The sequence below is a fragment of the Taurulus bubalis genome, assembly GCF_910589615.1.
Source record: "Taurulus bubalis genome assembly, chromosome: 5".
NCBI lineage: Eukaryota > Metazoa > Chordata > Actinopteri > Perciformes > Cottidae > Taurulus > Taurulus bubalis.
This window is the reverse complement of record NC_136593.1, coordinates 21,486,433-21,507,343: the sequence shown is the minus strand read 5'-3', so window position 1 is coordinate 21,507,343 and position 20,911 is coordinate 21,486,433. Positions and strand designations below refer to the sequence as shown.

At 44.7% G+C, this 20,911-nt stretch overlaps 2 protein-coding genes across 2 annotated transcripts in view; one reads left to right on the top strand and one right to left on the bottom strand.

Annotated features, from left to right (window-relative positions):
* Positions 1-6,764: 6,764 nt before the first annotated feature.
* ppp1r3db (protein phosphatase 1, regulatory subunit 3Db) lies at positions 6,765-7,664 on the top strand (the record flags this gene model as incomplete). Its single annotated transcript, XM_079217764.1, has 1 exon — positions 6,765-7,664. The coding sequence occupies one exon, from the start codon at positions 6,765-6,767 to the stop codon at positions 7,662-7,664; it is 900 nt and encodes a 299-aa protein (XP_079073890.1).
* Positions 7,665-11,667: 4,003 nt separating this feature from the next.
* Positions 11,668-20,911, bottom strand: part of phactr3b (phosphatase and actin regulator 3b) — a gene marked incomplete at its 5' end in the record, with an annotated part of 41,143 nt that continues 31,899 nt past the window's right edge. The window contains 5 exons of the mRNA XM_079217796.1: positions 11,668-12,189; positions 12,683-12,759; positions 13,424-13,564; positions 13,682-13,743; positions 15,256-15,311. Of these exons, the coding sequence (XP_079073922.1) occupies positions 12,174-12,189; positions 12,683-12,759; positions 13,424-13,564; positions 13,682-13,743; positions 15,256-15,311 (352 nt within the window). The 3' untranslated portion in view covers positions 11,668-12,173. The remainder of the gene's footprint in view (positions 12,190-12,682; positions 12,760-13,423; positions 13,565-13,681; positions 13,744-15,255; positions 15,312-20,911) is intronic.

The window sequence follows — 20,911 nt, the reverse complement described above, 5'->3', positions numbered from 1 at the left end:
ACGTGGTGCGGCTGCTGCTGCTGCTGCCTGGAAGGACAGTTTATCACCCCCTGATTGGAGGACACGCTCTCTCTGCCACTAACTGTCGGCCGACGGACTTCTTTAGTCTGTCCGAGTTCAGTACGTCACTCACTCGGTTTTGTCTTTCCTATTTGCCAAGGTCAGCCACAGGAATGGAAGTCAATAACCTCTGAATACACCTAATCTGCTATTGGTGTAAACAATAGACAGAAATATAATACGTTCCAAAAAATGGTTGGGCCTCGCCTTACTCATTTGTTCTCATGATATGATGTCACACATAGGCCTGTGCAGAATACTTAATACCATGTCCTCTCACACACACACACACACACACACACACACACACACACACACACACACACACACACACACACACACACACACACACACACACACACAGTACAGTGACTCAGCTGAAAAGTGTCCTTGAGACATGACTCGGAGCGGCGTCTCCGCTCGCTGCAGCGCCCCCTTCTGACTCCTCGCTGTAATTTGAAATGTGAAGCAACAGCTGCTGAGGATTGAGCTTGACTGGAGGTTTATGGGTTTCTGTGTCAAATCGCTCAGTGCGAACAATTCTTCTTCCAGAGCACCTCTTGCCATATTTTGAGGAAACGGGGTGAATGGGCGACATGCTGGCAGAATGTGAACTCAGTTAGTGAGGTGACCCGTAAAAGCTTTGACTAATTAGGACACTTCAATTAACATTGAAACAAAATTAAAATAGCATTAACAATGAAACAGAATTAAAATATCATCAACATTGTTACATTGAATTCAAATAGCATTAACATTTATTTAAAATAGCATTAACATTGTAACAATTAATTGAAATAGCATTAACGTTGTATCATTGAATTAAAATAATAACAACAGTGTAATACAACTGCATCACAGTCACAGAGACAAAACGCTATATTGTATACACAGACAGACGGACGCAAAGACAGACAGACAGACAGACAGACGTAAAGACAGAAAGACAGACAAACAGACGGACGGACGTAAAGATAGACAGACGGACAGACAGACAGACGTAAAGATAGACAGACAGACAGACAGACAGACAGAATATTCCACATCAGCCCTCTCCTGAAGAAACCCACTCTCAACCTGTCTGAAGTCAACAACTACAGACCCGTCTCTCTCCTTCCCTTTCTTCCCAAAACTCTGGAGCGAGCTATCTTTAACCAAGTCTCCTCGTTTCTCCACCAGAACAACCTTCTTGACCCTCACCAGTCTGGATTCAAGGCAGGCCACTCAACAGAGACTGTCCTCCTTGCTGTCTCTGAGCAGCTTCACACTGCTGGAGCAGCCTATCTCTCCTCTGTCCTTAACCTTCTAGACCTTTCTGCTGCCTTTGACACAGTGAATCACCAGATCCTTATCTCCTCCCTCCAGGACATTGGTATCACAGGCACTGCGCTGTCCCTCTTCTCATCCTACCTCAACGACCACCTACCGGGTAACTTGGAGAGGATCTGTGTCTGAACCTTGTCCTCTCATTACTGGGGTCCCTCAGGGCTCCATACTGGGTCCTCTCCTCTTCTCTCTGTACACCAACTCTCTCGGCTCTGTCATCCGCTCGCATGGCTTCTCCTACCATAGCTATGCTTATGACACCCAACTGATCCTCTCGTTTCCCCAGTCGGAAACATGGGTAGCAGCATGAATCTCTGCCTGTCTGACTGACATCTCTCACTGGATGTCCGCACACTACCTGAAAATGAACCCTTACAAAACGGAACTACTTTTCCTTCCAGAAAAAAAGGCTCTCCCGCCCACAACCTCACTATTACCTTCAACAACTCAGTGTTGGCCCCGACTGCCAGGAATCTCGGTGTGACACTCGACAGTCAACTCTCCCTGACTGCCAACATCACCGCTACAACACGTTCCTGTAGGTTCATGCTGTACAACATCAGGAGAATACGTCCCCTTCTCACCCAGAAGGCGGCACAGGTTCTTATCCAGGCTCTGATCATCTCGTGCCTTGACTACTGTAACTCCCTCCTGGCAGGTCTACCTGCTAGTGCCATTCGACTTCTGCAGCTCATCCAGAATGCAGCAGCTCGACTGGTCTTTATCCTCCCGAAATTCACCCACACGACTCCACTCCTCCGCGACCTACGGTGGTTACCGGTGGTCGCCCGCATCCGCTTCAAAACATTGGTACTTGCGTACCGTGCTACGAACAGATCGGGTCCAATCTTCATCCAGGACATGGTAAAACCGTACACCTCAGCTCGTTCGCTCCGCTCGGCTTCTGCCAATCGGCTTGTAGCTCCGTCACTGCGAGCTAAACACTCAACAAAGTCACGACTGTTTGCTGTCCTGGCTCCTCAATGGTGGAATGAGCTCCCCATTGACATCAGGACAGCAGAAAGAAACATTCTATTTCAAAGCAAGAACATTGGAAAAAGTAATTGAATTTGATAATATTTTAAAGAAAGTCAAGAAATATAATGTTCAAAAAATAGCAGTGTTGACATGCTTGCTGGTGTGTTTGGGGTCATTGTCTTGTTGAAACACACATTTCAAGGGCATTTCCTCTTCAGCATACGGCAACATGACTTTTTCCAGTATTCTGATGTACTCAAACTGATCCATGATCCCTGGTATGCGATGAATAGGACCAACTCCGTAGTACGAGAAACATCCGCATATCATGATGCTTCCACCACCATGCTTCACCGTCTTCACTGTGTACTGTGGCTTGAATTCAGTGTTTGCAGGACGTCTGACAAACTGTCTGTGTCCCTTAGACCCAAAAAGAACAATCTTACTCTCATCAGTCCACAAAATATTACGCCATTTCTTTTTAGGCCAGTCAATGTGTTCTTCGGCATATTGTAACCGCTTCAGCACGTGTCCTTTTTTTTAACAATGGGACTTTGCGGGGGCTTCTTGCTGGTAGCTTGGCTTCAAATAGACGTCGTCTGATTGCTACAGTACTCACAGGCAATCTTAGATCTTCTTTGATCCTCCTGGAGGTGATCATTGGCTGAGCCTTTGCCATTTTGGTTATTCTCCGATATGACTGTACATATACACTCGTACGCGGGTCATTTTGACTCCAAGACAACGGCAGGGATATTCACACATACATATACACTCGTACGCGGGTCATTTTGACTCCAAGACAACGGCAGGGATATTCACACATACATATACACTCGTACGCGGGTCATTTTGACGCCGAGGGCGACGAGAGGGTTAAGTATTGAAAGTGAAAGTACAAGCAAATGCTGTTAATAAAAAAGCAAAGGGTCAGAATTTTGAGAATGATGAAGGTTATTCTTTTAAGCGCTGTGGCCACCATGACCAAGGACCAGGAGTTGGGTTGGCTGTGATCCATCCAGGACCTTTCTCTGAAACAGTGAGAGAAAGACATTTTGTAAGCATAACAACTTTAGCTAGCCCCACTTGCTACACACACTTGCGTGCATCTCCAACTCCGACGCGGTTCAAATCGTAATGCTGCGCTCTCGCGGCTCCTGTCCATATGGGCCACGGGTGTTGTCTTCGTCACCATTGTCATTTGTTGCGAGAGTAGCAGGTGCTTCCATTTCTGCTTCCATCATGAAATCAGTCATCGTAGAGTGGACTCATGTAGTCGCTCGCTAGCTAGCATCCTGGGCATCACTGGGAATTCTGTGTCTGCGACTCATGATTCATTTTTTCTCTAAACATACATTTTATTTTGTAGTGAGTAACAAAGCTTTCAGGAGAAATGTATCAGAGTCAAAGTATCAGTCAACAAGTCAACAGAAATATAAATAGTAAAGTAAAGTACCGATATTCAAAGAAACGACAGTAACAAAGTATTTTACGCTACAATGGGGCGGTGTTACATTGAAGAAGGATCATTTCAAAGTTGCATTCACTGACTTTTTGGGTAACTGAACAATCTTAAAAAACAACATTAAGACCGTTTATGGTGACTGTGTGCGTGGGGGGGGGGGGGGGGGGCTCTGACTAAGAATTTACATCGTCTTGCATATCGTCAACTGATCATCAAATCATGTTTTTATTTTTTAATCATTCAAGGTTAAAAGGTTTCACGGCTTGTATTTGTCATTGTACAACACAACTTAAATTTTAGACCCAATTTGCGACATAGAAGAGAAAACAAACCACAACTAAACACTACATAATTAAGGAGTCTTACAGCTGATACTTCTGTATCTCTTGCCAGACGGCAGCAGAGGGAGCAGGCTACGGTGTGTTTTGTCTGTTACTCCCTTTGCAGGTTCTTCTTGTCACCAATATCACAGATGCTCAGTAGATGGTACAAATGATGTTGTGGGCGGTTTTAATCACCTCACTAACCTCCTGTGTCATAACACATCCCATTGTAATGTTTCCAGTCAGGACGTTTTCTGTTGCATCTCTGTAAAAGTTGACATATGATTAGATATAGATATAGATATAATTAGATACATGAGAGATACTGTACATGCAATTATTGCTTATCGGTTGTTTTGGAACAATGGACAACACTGCAGCGATCCACAAACAGAAGATGAGAGATGGAGAGAGGTTCTCTCTCTTTATATCACAAAGAAAAGGTTGTTACGGTAACAATCTAACATTATGTACCTAGCCTACATAATATCTGCTCCGTGATCCACATCGGTCTGCGTGAGCGTTGCTGCTCTGTTGAGTGTCTAGATTTACACAAAACATCTATGTTATTACTTTGTTTAAACAGGTGATATGAAAAACTTGATTTCATGCCGCAGAAGGGTAAAAAAAAACTGGTCCATTTAACATCCTGACAATAAAAATGAGCAACACACACATTTATCTGTTTGATTCAAACTTTATTTTAGTAGACAAATTACAATATAAATTATACAATATTCTCCACAGTATTGTGAAATAGTTTCAGGAAAAATTTGTAGCTTTGAAACATTTCAGAGCTGTCTGACAATTAAAATCATCTCACGTTTATATGAGATCAGTAATTTCTGATCATCTCATATCATACACGTCCTCTTCTCTGGGCTCTTTCAATCAGTTGCCACACATGTACCTGTCAAGACAAACATCAAGCAGAGAGTATGTTCACGGTTTACTGAGTTTATGCATAACGTAAATACTGCGCTAACATAATAGAGATATAAACAAAGCATAGAAGCAAAATCATCAGGGAAAGCTGTAATCTTGGTGTGCTGTGTTTAGTTTTGATCAATACTTTTCTAATTATGTTTGTTTGTTTAAGCTTCTAGCGCTCCACTGAAGAATATGAATTACCAATATGATGCAGGTCACTCCTTTATAAAGGCATCGTCATAGTTCACTCAGTCTGTTGAGCATTCCACATATTGTATTATGATCCCTAAATAGCTCCTTGCTGCATCAACAATTGTATCAATTATTTCCATTCCATCTTCTGGTTGGAGAGCTTGATGAGCCACACGAATGAATAAAGGGAACGATAAAGCCACGACCAGCTGGGACCTGTACCTGCTGAGTTACAGACAATATATGTCCACAAAATAAGAATAAAAAGTAGGATTGTGTTGAGTGAAGAGGCTTAATGGTGGATGGACTGTTTAAGTCCTCAGCTCCAGCCACACCCTTGTGCTTAACCCCTGTGCTGCTGGTGGAAAAAGGTCAAAAGGTCAGAGCTGCCTTTCTGCTCCACATCAGCTACAATTTCTCAAATGCATCAAGCTCTACTTTACGTCCTGCAGCTTGTGATACATTCATTTTAAGTCCCTCTAGCTGGGTAGATTCACAGTAATTTTAGCTTTGTTCATAAGTAAAACATTTGATAATCAGAATGACTATTTTACAGTGGAGTTCAAATAGTGTTTTTTTCATGAACTGTTTTTTCATTCATGTATTTTTTAAGTTTATTCACATGATATATTTATTTCATAATGTCTTTTTTTCATATTGAACACGGACAGAGTTTAACTTAAAGTAAACCACCTGCTTAAATTCACAACTACATATTTTGCCAATGCGGCTCCACATTTCTGTAGTCGCCATATGGAGACACTTGTTTCACCAATAATTAAATGTACTGTTATTTTTATGTGAAAGAGTTTACGAGCATGGGGCAAGGTCACTTGTAAATCACAAATAGTTTGCAGACTGACAGAAGGTTTGGAGTGTCAGTGGACTATAAAAGAAGCATGAAAGGCATCTTCCGAGGACAGATACACAGCCACACTACCTGCTATAAATATTCACCCCCCACCTCCCGTCCCCAACTAAGGTCTCATGTTAATGTCAGGGCTGAGCTCAAAGGGCTTTGAAACCATAGATTACAGTCTGGTCTTCAGATCCTGGTCACTGAGGGTTTTGTTTTCTCATCCAGTTCACTTATTAGATCGTCTGCTGTCCGTGGCTTGCAATATTATATATATATCCTTTATTTTAATTTTTTTTGCTTTGGTTTTTGCACCTGTTGAATATTAATGGTATTTGCTGGCAGACGCGAGCTCTCATCTGTCATCTGGCAGCAGTTGGGTTCAAAGCAACTTCGCCAGCAGGCAGCAAACGAGGTCAATGCCCACAAGAAGAACACGAGGAGTCTCTGCTGTGAAGGTTTGGTCTTTCTTTAAGCGTGCAGCAACATATTGCTCTAGTTTCTAAACATTTGACTGAAGTAATTGCTGTTTTGTCTCGAAAACCGGTGATTGTTGTCCAGCTTTGTAAAATGAAAAGATGAGTGATACATTATATACTGGTTTGTGTCTCAGGGCGTTTCTAATGTGATGAACATGGCCGGTTCTGGTGAAAAGAGCGGGACCCCGCCTCGCTTCTTCAGTGGCCCCGGTGACGCCGCGTGCGCCACGAGGACCACGACCATTCGCCTTCGGGACATTTATGACCCCAAGCCTCATCCTCCCAAAGCCCCGGTCCGGATCCGACCCCCGGGCCCGAGGGCCCCCTCGATGAAGGAGCTCAACCTAAGGCGCGGCTCGCCCAGTGACCCTCCAACCAAGACGATCATGAGGAGACGAGCTCAGTCCCTGCCTTCGTCGGCGGAGAGAACGAAAGAGCTTCGGAGCCTGCAGGTGCGCTTCGTGGACTCGCTGGGCCTCGAGTTGGAGGACGTGAAGGTCTTCAAAGTTCAGGAGCAACCCTTGATACCCCAACACGTTATGTTCCGGCTCCTGATGAGCTCGGAGCTGGCTTTCGGCAAGTCTTTGGAGCTGTCTCTGCCTTACTTCAAACCTTGTTTCCCCGAGAATGTCGGGGACCAGCCGGACTTCCTGGAGCGTCTCCGCAATCAGAGTGTGTGTCTGGAGCAGGTCCTGTGTTCAGAGCAGGGGATAACGGGCACTATACGAGTACTCAACTTAGCCTACGAGAAAGAAGTGGCAGTGCACTACTCTTTCACCAACTGGAGAACACACACGGAGACCGCAGCGCCCTGGGCGTCGAGTGGCCACCGCGCGGCGTCCGGCGCTCCGGAGACGGATGTCTTCAGATTCCGTCTGCCCGTCCCGCCCTTCCTTCTGCAGCCAGGGGCCATCTTGGAATTTGCCATCCGCTACCATGTGCAAGGAGGCCACCACTGGGACAACAACAGCGGACGCAATTACAAACTGGCGTGCCACAGCTACAAGGTGACTGTGCCGAGGGAGTGCGAGGACAGCATGCTGCACTTCACCTGAGCGTCCACACGGGGGAGTCGTGACACCTGCACACACACACACACACACACACACACACACACACACACACACACACACACACACACACACACACACACACACACACACACACCTTTGTGGTTACTGATGCCTGCTACGTTTCCCTCCACTCATTACAAACAGAGGGTGGAATGTAACTTTATACATTCACTCAGGTACTCAACTTTGTACAATTTTGAGATACCTTTCCACGTTATAGTGTTTTTTTACCGATCTACATTTCAGACATAGATATGGCCCCTCAACTTCAATTTCTGACAGCTAATAAATTATGCTCAGTTTGTAAAGTGTATTATGAAGTATTTTTTCCAAAAAAAACAGCATTGTACAAAGTAGTGCTGCTTACATGTTAATGCACCAGTCAAATAACTAAATGTATAATATTCCTTTCCGACCTGGACAGTAAGGAACACTTGACGTTTTTATACCTCCAATAAATGTAGCTGATAATACTTACTTTTACTTAAATCACATTTTGAATGCAGGGGTTTTACTTACCAATTAAGTATTACAGTGCGGTTTTACTACCTTTACTAAAATAAAGAATCTGAATACATCCTCCTCCTCAAAGTGGAAGCTGCTATCTGTAATACACACACAGCTCTAGAGCAATCCTACAACTACCATGCTCAAAGATTTGTGAAACACTGGAGAAGGGAAATAATGAAGTTTAAGGGGGTAAATAAAGTGAACAGGTAGATAATTTACCTGCAGTGACAAGAGTCGTGAAGGGACATTGTGACATTCGAGATGAGTTGGCTTCCCCACAGATTTGTAGTTCATCCTTAAATAGGTATGCCATCCATTTAGGAACGCAGGTCCACAACGTTGGGGGACTCACAAGAGGCACATACATAAAAAAGGAGGGTCAAAATCCACTGCAGAGGACGAGCTATGCAGGCTTTTTGTCCCCTATTATAGGTCCAGCTCCAAAATCACTGGATACTACATTTCCCACAATGCAGCTGAAAAGCACACCAGCTGCTGCAGCAGCACCTGTAGTTTATAATTCCAGCTCTCTGATTAGACTTTGGAGTCGCATAATAAAAAGGGACTCCTGCCGGGCTTCTGTTCGGACTGAACCGGCTCACTGTGAGTCTGGTGACCCAATTTAATGATGGACAGCGTGAGTTACACGACCGCCATTGTTGTGTCTCAACGCAGAATTTGCACCATTCTCTGCCGATGTGGCACAAGTGGAGACGCCTAATGGGCTGCTGGCAACCTCGCCGGCTGGTTATTTGTAACCGTGTCCTCTCTGCGGTGACCAGCGGGGCTTGACCCCATTCTTCTGGAGCTTGTTTTGTTTTTGGAGGATTACAGGGAGCCGTGCTCGCCATGCTGCCTCGTGACCCGACAGCGCTGACCTTTCACCAAAAAGTTTCCACTGATCCCAGAGGCCGGATTCCATGCAGGTCTCTGGCACTGCGCAGCTGCATGGAGACTAATGCAGACGGAGGAATGCCTTTTGATGAGCCACGCTTAAATGATCATAAGTATATGATTAATAATAAATACATTAATAATATATACAATGAGATATATATATATATATATATATATATATACATATATATATATATATATATATATATATGGCAGGATGAATGATGCAAGTGACAAAACAGATCACTTGTCATTAAAATACCTGCAGTAAAATAAATGCAAATAAAAACAATAAAAAGAAAGAAATGTAAATAAAGGATAAAAAAATACTTAAACTGGTAGACAGCTCTTTAAATACAACTAAACTTATGTACTATTATTATTATTATTAAATTACTGATTTGTTTCCCTCTGTAATAATAGTAAGACAGGCCCTGACAGTATTTAAAAAAAAAATTTCTTCAATTTTTAAAAAAAAAAAAAGAAGATTTACATTTTTATGTCCAACTCCTTAAAAATACATTTTACCACAAGTTCCCATGATTTGTTAAAAATGTAAGAGAACACTGGTGATTTAAATGCTCCTCTGCAGCAGCACCAGCAGTCATGAGACACTAGATGGCCCCATTGCTTAAATTGTTCTATAAATACAGTGAACGTCAAGATGTGTTAACATTAAATTCCACTTCATATACTCAAGTAACAGCAGCCGTGCAAAGAAATCAAATATACTCCACTACGAGTGAAATACCTGCATTCAAAATCTACAGCAAACGTTTTTCACATCAACTCTGGATGTGGTTGAGTAAGTAAGGTCAAGTGACATTTCCCCGCCGTTTGTCTCTACACCTCTCGCTATATGAGCTGCATGCAACTTGAATGTGTTTTTGTTTTCAGTTTAAAAATCAAACAACAGACAAACACCTTTATTCGGGGCAGGCTCGTCTTGTGCTTGCTGTTATGCAAGAGGCCACCCTATTAGGAGGCATCGTGTCGCTCTATTGTGACGTTTTTCTCCGAGGGTCTGGCCGGGATAGAAATGTGAAAAAACTGATGCATCATTGTTATGATTATGAGTTACTATCTTTAAAACACCATTATGGCCTGAGTCATTTTGGAATAGAATAACTATTTGTGCAGTTAGTCTCGAGTGCACGACTGATTTCATCATGTGAATATTACATTTGCAGGAGCAGCATATTGTTAAACATCATCACAGTGACATATTTAACATAGTTATATTTAACATGAATATGCCTACTGCCCACTGTGAGCAACAACTGACATGACAAAATGTTAACTTATCTCTTCTCAGAACATTGTTAGTTATGTAATTGTGATCTGAAGAAAGAATAATAATAGATGTTGCGCCCCTCTCCTGGCCCTCAACCCCCTGGTAGTGTGTAACACCTGGAAAACAATCAAATAGAAAAATAGCTTCATCTTATAATAAGATACTTGGGTAGAATTTGATGCTCCAGAACCACAAGACGTTGGTATTTAAAAGTAAAAAAGGGGTTTAAGCATTTATTAAAGCAGAACACAACGCTCTGAAGTCATTAGGAACACATTGACAGTGACGTTGTGTGTTGTTAAATAAACGTAAAAAGCTGTCCAATACGTGACGTGATTTATACTCCAAAGCCTGGTTATGAACCACAAGCTCATCTCGCTTCCAGTTGGCAAAAAAACAGCAGAACATATGTTCAGTGTGTGTATGTGTTTACCGTTGGGCCCCCCACTTATCTGAGGGACACCCGGAAGTCAGGATATCTTCCCCCCTCCCGTGAGAGCATTCCCTCGTTCCTCCCACGCAGCCCCACAGGTAACCGGGGCTGTTCTGGGGCCAGTAGATGCTGGTTTTCGTTGACGGCGAGCGGCAACTGCAGCCGCCATCTGTTCCTCCACCATGCCGGGACGGAAGCTGTGACTCACTTAGTGTTGCATGTTGACGTACGAAAAGAAGCAAAAACCTACACTGCCAATCTGAACACGCCCCCTTCCACACACACACATTTAATATCAGTTAAGAGGTTTCTACCGTCTGAAAGAGGCTTTTCAACGGCCTCAAATGCACCCGCAGTACAGAACTAATGACTCGTTTCTTTCATTCCGGTTCCTCTGCCGGTAACATGCAGCCGTGCAAACGGATCAACATCTGGCTTCCAATTGGGAGAAAGTCAGCCAGGTGGACTTGTTTTCCTAAGGGGATTTTACCTCGCCCGCCTGCTCGATGCCCCACACAAATGATGCCCGTCCTCATTCCTCAGAGAAGAAACGGGTCACCAGCCTTTCCCTTGTAAACTAATTGCCGCTTGATCGGAGGTGACCCTCACTACAATGCCATTATACGCTTACTAAGGCACTAAAACGCTGGGATAAATCTGAGCGGATTACAGCCCACGTAGGATGCTTAGTCAGCGGTTATCGCCCCTAAATCTGACCTTTTGTGATTACAGAATAGCGCACACTTCTGCCGTGGTGTCGACATGTGCTAAAGGAAAAAAACACCAAAGGCGAGACAAAGTTTGTTACAAATTGAAAACCTGTATTGTGCAGACAATAAATAGTGCTTACAAAGGGAATACTGTCTTTTACACAGACAAGGTTTCTGTTTACACCGTCGATATGAAACGCATCAACTGAATTGGTGAGACTCAGACACAGGGTGGGGGGGTGGTTCTGATTCTGGAGCGGGGATTGGTCGACTCGGTCACATGCACCCCCCCACGTCCTCCTCCCGTGGCATCGAAGAAAAAGAAAAAAAGTCTTTCAAAAGAGTCTTTTTTACAAAATAAAAGTCTCGTCGATGGCGAACACGTGACCTTGACTCCTCCGCCCTGGTCCTCTGACGAGGTGTGAGGCTGGTGGAGGAGAGGCTCCTCCGAGCAGAAGTGGAGCTCGCTGCATGCGTCTACCCGTCGACTCCCCTTTTTCCAGAGACATAGCCTCCAAGGTTTCGCTGGACACAAGTACCAGAGCGCCCACTGACTGTGGGCCGGGGCGCCGGAAGACTCCGTGCAAAAAGGCCTTCGCTGACAGGACCAGATATATATCGGCAACTCTTCACAGAAGAAAACCTTGCTACGGCCGGTGGAACCTGCAAAAGGGGAAAAGGGGAGAGGGAAAGTGTGAGCGCGGGCTAAAATATTCACACACCGAGATTTCATCAATCAAAAGGCCTATAAATAGTCCGGCGGTCAGTGCGTTTAAAAGCAGCCAATGGCTTCTCCTCCAAATCAGGATTTTTCTTTTTTTATTAATAGAGAATCTTGACACAAGCAAAACGTAAGCTAAAAATATATACGAACATTCATTATCGTGGAGAGGTGGTACAAAAGGGTGAAACTCTCATCTCCAGGGGCCTGCTTTTTCAGCTAAATGTAAGCCCCGTGCACTGCGGGGCGTGCGCTCACTGGCGGATAATGCACTTTTGGGTCTTTGCACAATGTCACACTGACTCTGCCGGAACATCATCCGCTCGATAAAGCGGCCTGCAGAGATTGTCCAAAATGACTGATTCTATTAGACACTTATGTGACCGACGAAAATCAAATCGCTTGATCTTTGCAGAAATGTCGGCTCAAACTGACCTCGTCAGGTGCTTGCTCGAAGTGTGAACTTCCATCTCGTTGCTCTTGAACTCGTTCAGCTCCTTTCGTATCGCCGCCTGCGGGGAACAAAAAAACAAAAACAAAACGTAAACACGAAGCGTGGGCCCAGGTGTGTCCCTCCTCCACGCGGTCGCTCAGGCGTGTTGTTTTTTAAACAGAGAAAACATCTGCAGATGGTGCAGATCATGCAAGCTTCACTGTGTCAAAGAAAATGATGATGATGATGATGATGTCAAGTACTGCAAACGTCAAAGTAACCAGGAGGGTTATATTAGAAATATGAATCGTGAGGGACGGGGTTTCTGCACAAAGAGTGCAGCTTACTTCCTATTTCATGACGTGTGATGAAATGGCCTAAAATTGTTTATTAATAGAATAATACCACCTTTTTTTCTGCAGTACTTCTAGGCAGGATGAAACAATAATTCCTATCAATCAACTAAACTAAATGAATTCGACCTGAACCCAGATTAGTGGAACGTCATTCAGGTGCTTCAGTGACACTTCCTAGCGACTGTACTCTAGTTGCCTCCTTAAAAAAACATTTCTGAAAACTACATTTCTGTGTCTTTAATACTTTCTAATGCCTCTACAAGGAACCTCTGAACATTTTAAGACTTTTCAAGACCGGCGGAAACCCTGGAGAGGCGCTGAACACAAACGTTGCACCTCTTCCATCCTCCGAGAGGCCAGCGCTGCTGTCCCGCTTGTTTTAATTACCTTGTCAGCGGCTGACAGCCGGGTCCAGGGCTTGTCCGCCCGCCTGTCATAGTCCTGAGCTTTGGCCACTTCCACGTAGTCGCTGAAGCGGATGAGGATCTTTCTGTCCCGCAGCTCGTCCACCGTCGGCCGCTGGTTCAGCTGGAGAAGGAGGAGAACGTGTCAGCCCTCGCCGGGTTAATCGGCGCGTTCAAATCGCCCAAATGTGGGATTTTTATTTTTATTTAAGCAAACTGTCAGGTCACTGCAGCCGCCTACCTTTCTGTTCAGCCGCTGTTTGATTTCCCTCCTCTCCTCTTGCTCCGTCTGGTCATTTCTTTCTGTTGACACAAAAGAAAAGAAAAAAAATCTAAAAAGCAGATCAAAAGCATTCATTTACATGAACTATAATTCCACTAAATATTTAGTTCTTTTTTGTTTTGGGGCGATGCTCAGTCATGGTTGCAAATGATAAGTGACTACCAGGCCTCTGACAGGTGATGAAGTCTAATGGAGCCTAATGCGCGGGATCAATACTGCTCAGAGGACGCGGGCTCACTTCCACTGCGGATCAGTGCCGAAAGTGAGTTAGAGAGCGAGACGGCGGGCGGATTAGAGTCCCCTAAGTAGGATTCATCTTCATCAGATACACTAGATGTCACTTCATTTATTTTGACTCTCTCTTTCTTCTCTTTTTTACTCTTTGGGCACAACAGGAACATTTAATAAGTGCATTTTGACTGTAAGGATTTTCGTGTGCGGTTTCGGAGACCGGGTCGAGCAAATGTGTTGCGCTTGAACACACGTTCCCGCGGGGGGCGAGACGGGTGGTCAGCGACGAGGACGACAGCTGCTCCGAGCGCACAGGTGGCCCGTCTCAACCGGGGAGACTGCGGGACTGCATTCCTCACCGCTTCGCAATCAAGTCTGTACGCACGGGTTTCACAGTTTGCTGCGATCTGCACACACACACACACACACACACACACACGCACACACACACGCACACACACACGCACACGTCGCTTCACCGAGGGGCTCGAGGTATTTCAAAGGTCCAAATGTGAGTTCAAATCAGCCGAGGGGGGAGGATGCATGAGCACGCGACTCAGACTTCAGCGTTCATCTAGCTTCCTCGTCTCTCTGGATCACATTCACTTTGCCGGGATTCATGGTTTACAAATATATTTGCTGGGACAAAAATGTCTTCATGATAATAGTCGATATTTAAAAATTATACTAGCAAATATGCAGTTTTAGTTTAAAAGAGATTACCGTTTGATTACAATAATCTGCTGTTTATTTTCTTAATTTATTCATAGTGCCCCCCCCCCTAAAAAAAACTGTTTTCCAAAGCCAAAATTAAATTTGACTTGTTTCGTCCCACACACAGAACAAAGCAGATCAACTATCACATTTGAGAAGCTTCTGTCATCCAACAATTGAATAAGTAAAAAAAACAAACATAATAGTTAGCTAATTATTATTTATTTACTTAATCATATTTATTTATTTACATAATCATCATTTACTAATCATAATTTTAAAACAGTAATAACACGTGGTGTGAACGTCTTATTTTGAAATGCCCCTTCAGTCACATCACAATGAGTCTAATAGAGGTATTAAAGCTCAACTATAGATTTTTTTTTTAACATGAAAGCCTAAAAACCAGGGAGGTCCACCTGACCTCAAATCAACTTCGGGACCAACTTTTTTTTTCTCCACATGAAAGTGGACGAACGCCACACCACAAGAGAGAGAAAGAGAGAGAGAGAGAGAGAGAGAGAGAGAGAGAGAGAGAGAGAGAGAGAGAGAGAGAGAGAGACACAATCATGACGACTTCAACTTACGCTTCAAGATGTTCCGACTCTCCAGCTCCTCCACCGCCGGCCTCTGGCTCAGCCTCCTGCGGAAAAACACCAGGATTACGTTCTGGACCATCTTTGCCCCCTTTGGGGTTGCTTGCTTGGCACCAAAGTCTTTTGCGATCTCTTCTCCACCAGCACCTCCTCCTCCACTACTGCTGGCTCTGTGGATGCTTGAGCCGGTGCGCCGAGCGCCGACATCCAGAACGCAAATACTGCGTGCCACCTTGGGTCCAAAACACGGCTTGTTCTATTGTAACATTTTAGACTCCACATGGGGGAAATGAAGGGGCCCAGGCTGCGCACTTAGTGTCACGCGACAGAGCCAGAACAAAAAAATAAGGGGAGAAACTTTCCCTAAAAAAATAAATAAATAAGGACCGGCTCGGTTCAGGCGGTTGTAGTCCCGGCGGCGATGTGGATGATGCTGAGCGCTGAGCGGAGCGACTACTGCAGGCAGCACAGCCTGCCTACTCCTCCTCCTCTTTTTTTCTTTTCTCTTTTTTTTTTTACCACATGCACAGTACTCATGTGAAGGGGAGGGACTGAGAAGGAGATTCCCTGCGCGCACGAGCACGCACACACAAACCGCAGCAAAGGGGAGTTGTGCAGTATTGTGGTAGGACAGCTTTATGATAAAAAGTATTTGCAGGATTGAGGAGAAGGAAAACCCATTTAAACTCACTTTCCCCCCTAGGTATCAATCTGTATCATGCACGTGCAGTGCTGGAGGTGATTTAATTAAAGGTGGTTTCAGAGAAAACTAACATAAGAAGAATGATAACCTGAACATTCAATGGCTCCACCCTAAATTGATCATTTTCATCACCTGTCTGGTGGTTATTATCTTTGTCTGTAGCCTTAATGTCAGACAAAAAATTCAATTTCAGTTTTTTAAAACGCCTTTTCTGTGTCCAAACCAGTCATATATTTGAAGACATAACATAGAGAAGAGCAAAAAAACCAAAATATATTCACGTTTAAAAAGCTCCAAATCGTCATTGCAGCACTAACTGCTTGCTGCTACAAACAAATTAGTGTATATCTATCTATCCATCTATCTATCTATCTATCTATCAATCGTGACGCGCCATTGTGGTCACGAGTGAAACGAAAACAAACGGAGACGAGGCTGCTGACGCCAGCGCTGTGTATCTGTGTGGGCTGCCCACGTGTTCCACTCGATAGGGTGGGTTTGTTTGGTGGTCACCACTTGGACTTCAGGACTCCTCACATGACCTTCCAAGATAAATCTGGGGTTACAAGGACAAAACTGATAGTGATGATTTAGAATGTTTATATCTCTAAACTGTGGTATCAAAATAGACCTGAGTCAGACTTTTTGTAGCTTCATCATCAACTAGCTTAAAAACGTATCGCCAAAGCGCAGTAACTGGACTCCATGCTACAACAACAGAGCCATATCGAGGTAAAGCTAGCTGGTAAGCTAGCCTAGCTGAAACTAAAACCACTGCTCTTTCCACGGTTGCCATCTGAAAATGAAAAAAATAGTAATATATAGTTTTGATGAACTGACCTCCTGGTAACACATGACGGTATTCTGCACAAATCAACAACGCTGCTTGTGCAGTGAAGGAGAAAAACAGCGGAGCTGCTCAAGCTAACTAGCTTAGCTGCTCTCAGTAGCGAAACAGAGATATAATGAATTCACAATTTAAGTCAAAGGTATGTTTTTCTACAACTATTTAATTAAAATGGATGAGAGTGAAACACATTTTTTGGGGGTGGGGATATCGCAGATTCTCTCATGATGTCTGAATGAAATTGGAGGCATGACAAACGTTCCATCTGTGTGCAGTTTGACAGTCAACTTGAAACTGTTTTTTTTTTTTTTTCAACTAACACGATTTGCCAGACTTAATCACAAGCTGTCTAAAACAAAAAGTATCTTTGCCCTCCATCCAGATGTAACGCGTTGAGGAGCACTGCCGTGATTGCAAAGTGTTAATGGAAGCAAAACAACCGCTCCCTGAATAATCAGAGGTTGAATAAAGATAAAGTCACGACTCGCTTGAGAAGATGGCACGATCGCTGTAATAGAATCCACTTTTCTAATCGACCGGAGGGGGAAAAGGGGTCGGACCGCGACGTGTTCACACTCCTAACCGTTGGGAGTTGGTGGAAATGTGATTCACACCAGCAGAGAAAATGAGATCAGATGTTGTTCTGACCAGCTCAGGAGCTGAAAGTGCTGACAGAGAAAGGGACATTAGCTGGGAACGCGGTGTCTTTTTTTTCGGAGCAGGACACCCCCCCACCCCCCCGGCCCCTCTCCATCCTCCACATTATTGAAGTGGACGGACAGCTTTTGAGTGGGGGTTCACAGCGGGGCAAACTATAGCATCATCTTTAAATTGTCTAAAAATTGTACCTGGAGTTATTGCTCTTCCCAAATGTAGTAAGAATAAATGTGACTTCGTCATCTACGCTTTAGAATGACTTTTCCGTGGACCGAATAATTAAGGGGAATCTTATAAGCCACAAAAACACTTAGGCCAAAACACAGCATTTTTTTTATTTATTTTTATTCTGGTCCATTTAATGCGTCAACACTATTGCTTGACTAAAATATTGGACTATTTGCCAAAACCACAGATTGTGTCTAGTGACTTTTTATTATAATTATTTATGTCCAATGCCAATGTTAAGATGCGGTTAAGGTTAACACTTGGTTGTGGTCCAGGTAACATTGTTATGGGTCTGCTACCAGGTCTAAGTGTCCAAAGATCATTTGCAGGGGAGGAAGCTCGGCTCTGTGACACATCTGCGCGGTGTCTCCCCATTCTCCCAGTTCAGCTTCCATTCGCGTCATATCTAAGGTGTCGGGTTGTAGTTTGAGTGTGCACTGGGCGGCCGTGTCTTCCAGGTAAATATGAGCACCCCATCAGACTCGGCGTCAGCAGGCATTCAACGACGATGTCCAGAATAATGGAAAACATTTTAGAAGCCGTGACATTTTGTCCACGGCCCTGTAGATAATCTATAATAAGCCTCCATTCCTGTGTAGCTTCAGCTGTAACTGGGACCACTGGGTGGGCTGAGTGGGGGGGCACCACAGACACGAGCGTGCTAAATGGAGCAGAGCCGCAGTCGGATGTGTGGTCTGCAGCGGAAAACATTTCAGGTCAATAGCAATTGCCTCAGTTCAAAAAGCGAATCACATGGGCCACACTCTTACAGTCACAAAAGAGGCATCAGATGTGTTTTACAACAGACAATTTAGTTGCTGTGGATAAAGTGCAACAAAAAACAACAACCCACAACTAAATCCGAATACCTTAAAAGCTAGAGTGAGTCAGCCTGTTCCTATTTGGCCAAACAATCCTACCGGCCCTTTAGTCACTGCCTCCTGCGGCGATTCTGCGCTACACAAGCGCTCGCCCACTCCGCTTTGTCAGAGAGAAAAGTTCCTTGTTTGTCGGAGAGCTCCCCGGCATGTCAAAGCAATGAGCTGCCCGTAAGAGCAGGTGCCGATGGGAATGTCAGCTCGTGGAAAGTGGAGGAGAATGGGATGAGTCAGGCGCCACGGGCCGGGAGGGCAGCCTGCCTACCGAGGTGTGCCCTAATATCCCGCCTCCTTCCCCTCGGTGGCAGAGCCCGAGGACATGAGAGCAGCGCTCGGATGTGGAGTTTAGGAGGGTTACGGGGGGTAGTTGCCAGGAATAATTAAAGGAACCCTCTTTAGTGGTAGCCTACAAGAAGCTCAACGTTTATGTAACTTGGTTGAGGACTTGGTTGCGTTTAAGCGTTGACCTAAATGCCTCCCGCTGTTCACTCGCTCACATGAACATGAAAGAACGCGGCTTTGCTGGGAAATGCTGCTTGGATATATATTTCTCGCTAACGCTCCACAGTGCTAAATTTCAAGTTATGAACTCAGGCACAGTAAATCACCCCGAGAGCCTTTCCGACTGCCCTTTAAAAAAAGAAAAACCTGTGTTCAAAGGCTGGCTGTGCTATTGATGACAGATGAATGAGGGACACATTCAAAGACTCAGACATGAAACCAAGAATCAATTCTTCAGTCGTCTGTCTCCGAGGCGTCGCCCTCGGGGTGCAGGTTTTTCACAGATCAAGCGGCTGACCGTGTCTGGCTCTCGAGCGTCCCGCCGGGAGCCCGGCGCGGAGGAGGCGACTTCAAATAGCATGACCTCGCTGTAGGGGTTGCGGCACACGCGCCGTGAACTTTCACCGCGGAGAATCCTCAAGTGGCTCCTCCGCGAGCAGAGCTTTAAATTAATGCCTGCCTGTGAGGCGGCACTCAGGCACCTCGTCGCCACAATGTAACAATTTTAAAGAAAAACACATGTGTTCCTTTTCTAAAATAATGTCGCTGGCTGCGTGAGATGCTCAGGCGTTAAGGTAAGTTATCTTCACAAATCTCTACCGTCTTAGCTTAGCATTTTAGCAGTCTTAAATGCTAAGCTAATTGGTAAAATTATTGTTCTCACTCCCGACGCAGCTTGGTCAGTTCTCCTTTGGCGTCTGGCGCCAACGCTCATTTAGTCACGACTCGTGACCCGTGAAAAGAATCTTTTCTCGTTGCCTCCAGATCTGTTAATAGAGATAAAGTTAACCTAACTAAGTTGTTTTGTTGCTAAACCTAAACCGGAAGTTTATTACGCGAAGACCTTTTGCATGCAATGAGCGCGTATTGACACGCCGTCACTGACACGTGCAAAGCGGACGCCGGAGGGTTACCTAGAGCGCCATAGTCTGAAGCTTAGTGCCATGAACCGCATTGGTGTGAGAATGTGTCACAAAGTGTAGTTGAGGTTAGTAAACTAGACAGGTGGACCAAAATAAATGTTCACAGGGAATCACCGAACGAGATTCAAACGTATCCTCAGGTGGACGCCCGAATTCACGCAAACAATCGTGGACGCCATGATGGCGCTCAAAGTACACCAACACGGATGATGTAACCTATTTAAAAAAAACAATGACTGATTCTGTTTGCGTAGTGAATCTTCTTCCAGTCAGCTGGGAGGCCAGAGTCCGTGCTGGACGAGGGAGAAAACATTTACACCTTTCTGTACCGGTTTATTTACAGCCTGAGAAACGTAGCAGTGGGTGACAAGCAAACTAATCTCGCCACACGTGTCACGTCTCCTAAAACCGTGAGGATCTAACCCTAACTCGGCATGGGGTTAGAAAGGAGGGTAAAAACAACCACTTTTCATAGAGTGGGTGCTGAGGCTTTGAGACTTTTGACATTTCAATTAGAGGGTTCTTGCAGCTTGATCCCTCAGCAGGGAAAAAAAAAACTCATTGCATAACGTTAATTACTGCATGTGGGACAGGGATGGTCTATAGCGGTGACAACATGTAATTTGAGGATTTCACTTCATGCCATATACAGTATGTGCAGGCTGTGTCATCCAGTGCTTACGTCTCTCCGACTGCTTTATTATATCTGCCAACTGCAGTCTTGTAATTGGATTGATGCCCGCCCGTGATGTTGCTCACTATAAAAAAAGACCATAAATAGAAAACCGGAGCGGCAATTCCTGGGAGAAACGTTCCTCGTGTGAAAGTGCAGAGACAAAAAAAACAACAACACGCTGCCACCCTTATTTTAACCCACCTGGCTGACTGTCGGCACACCCAGTGGGTGGAC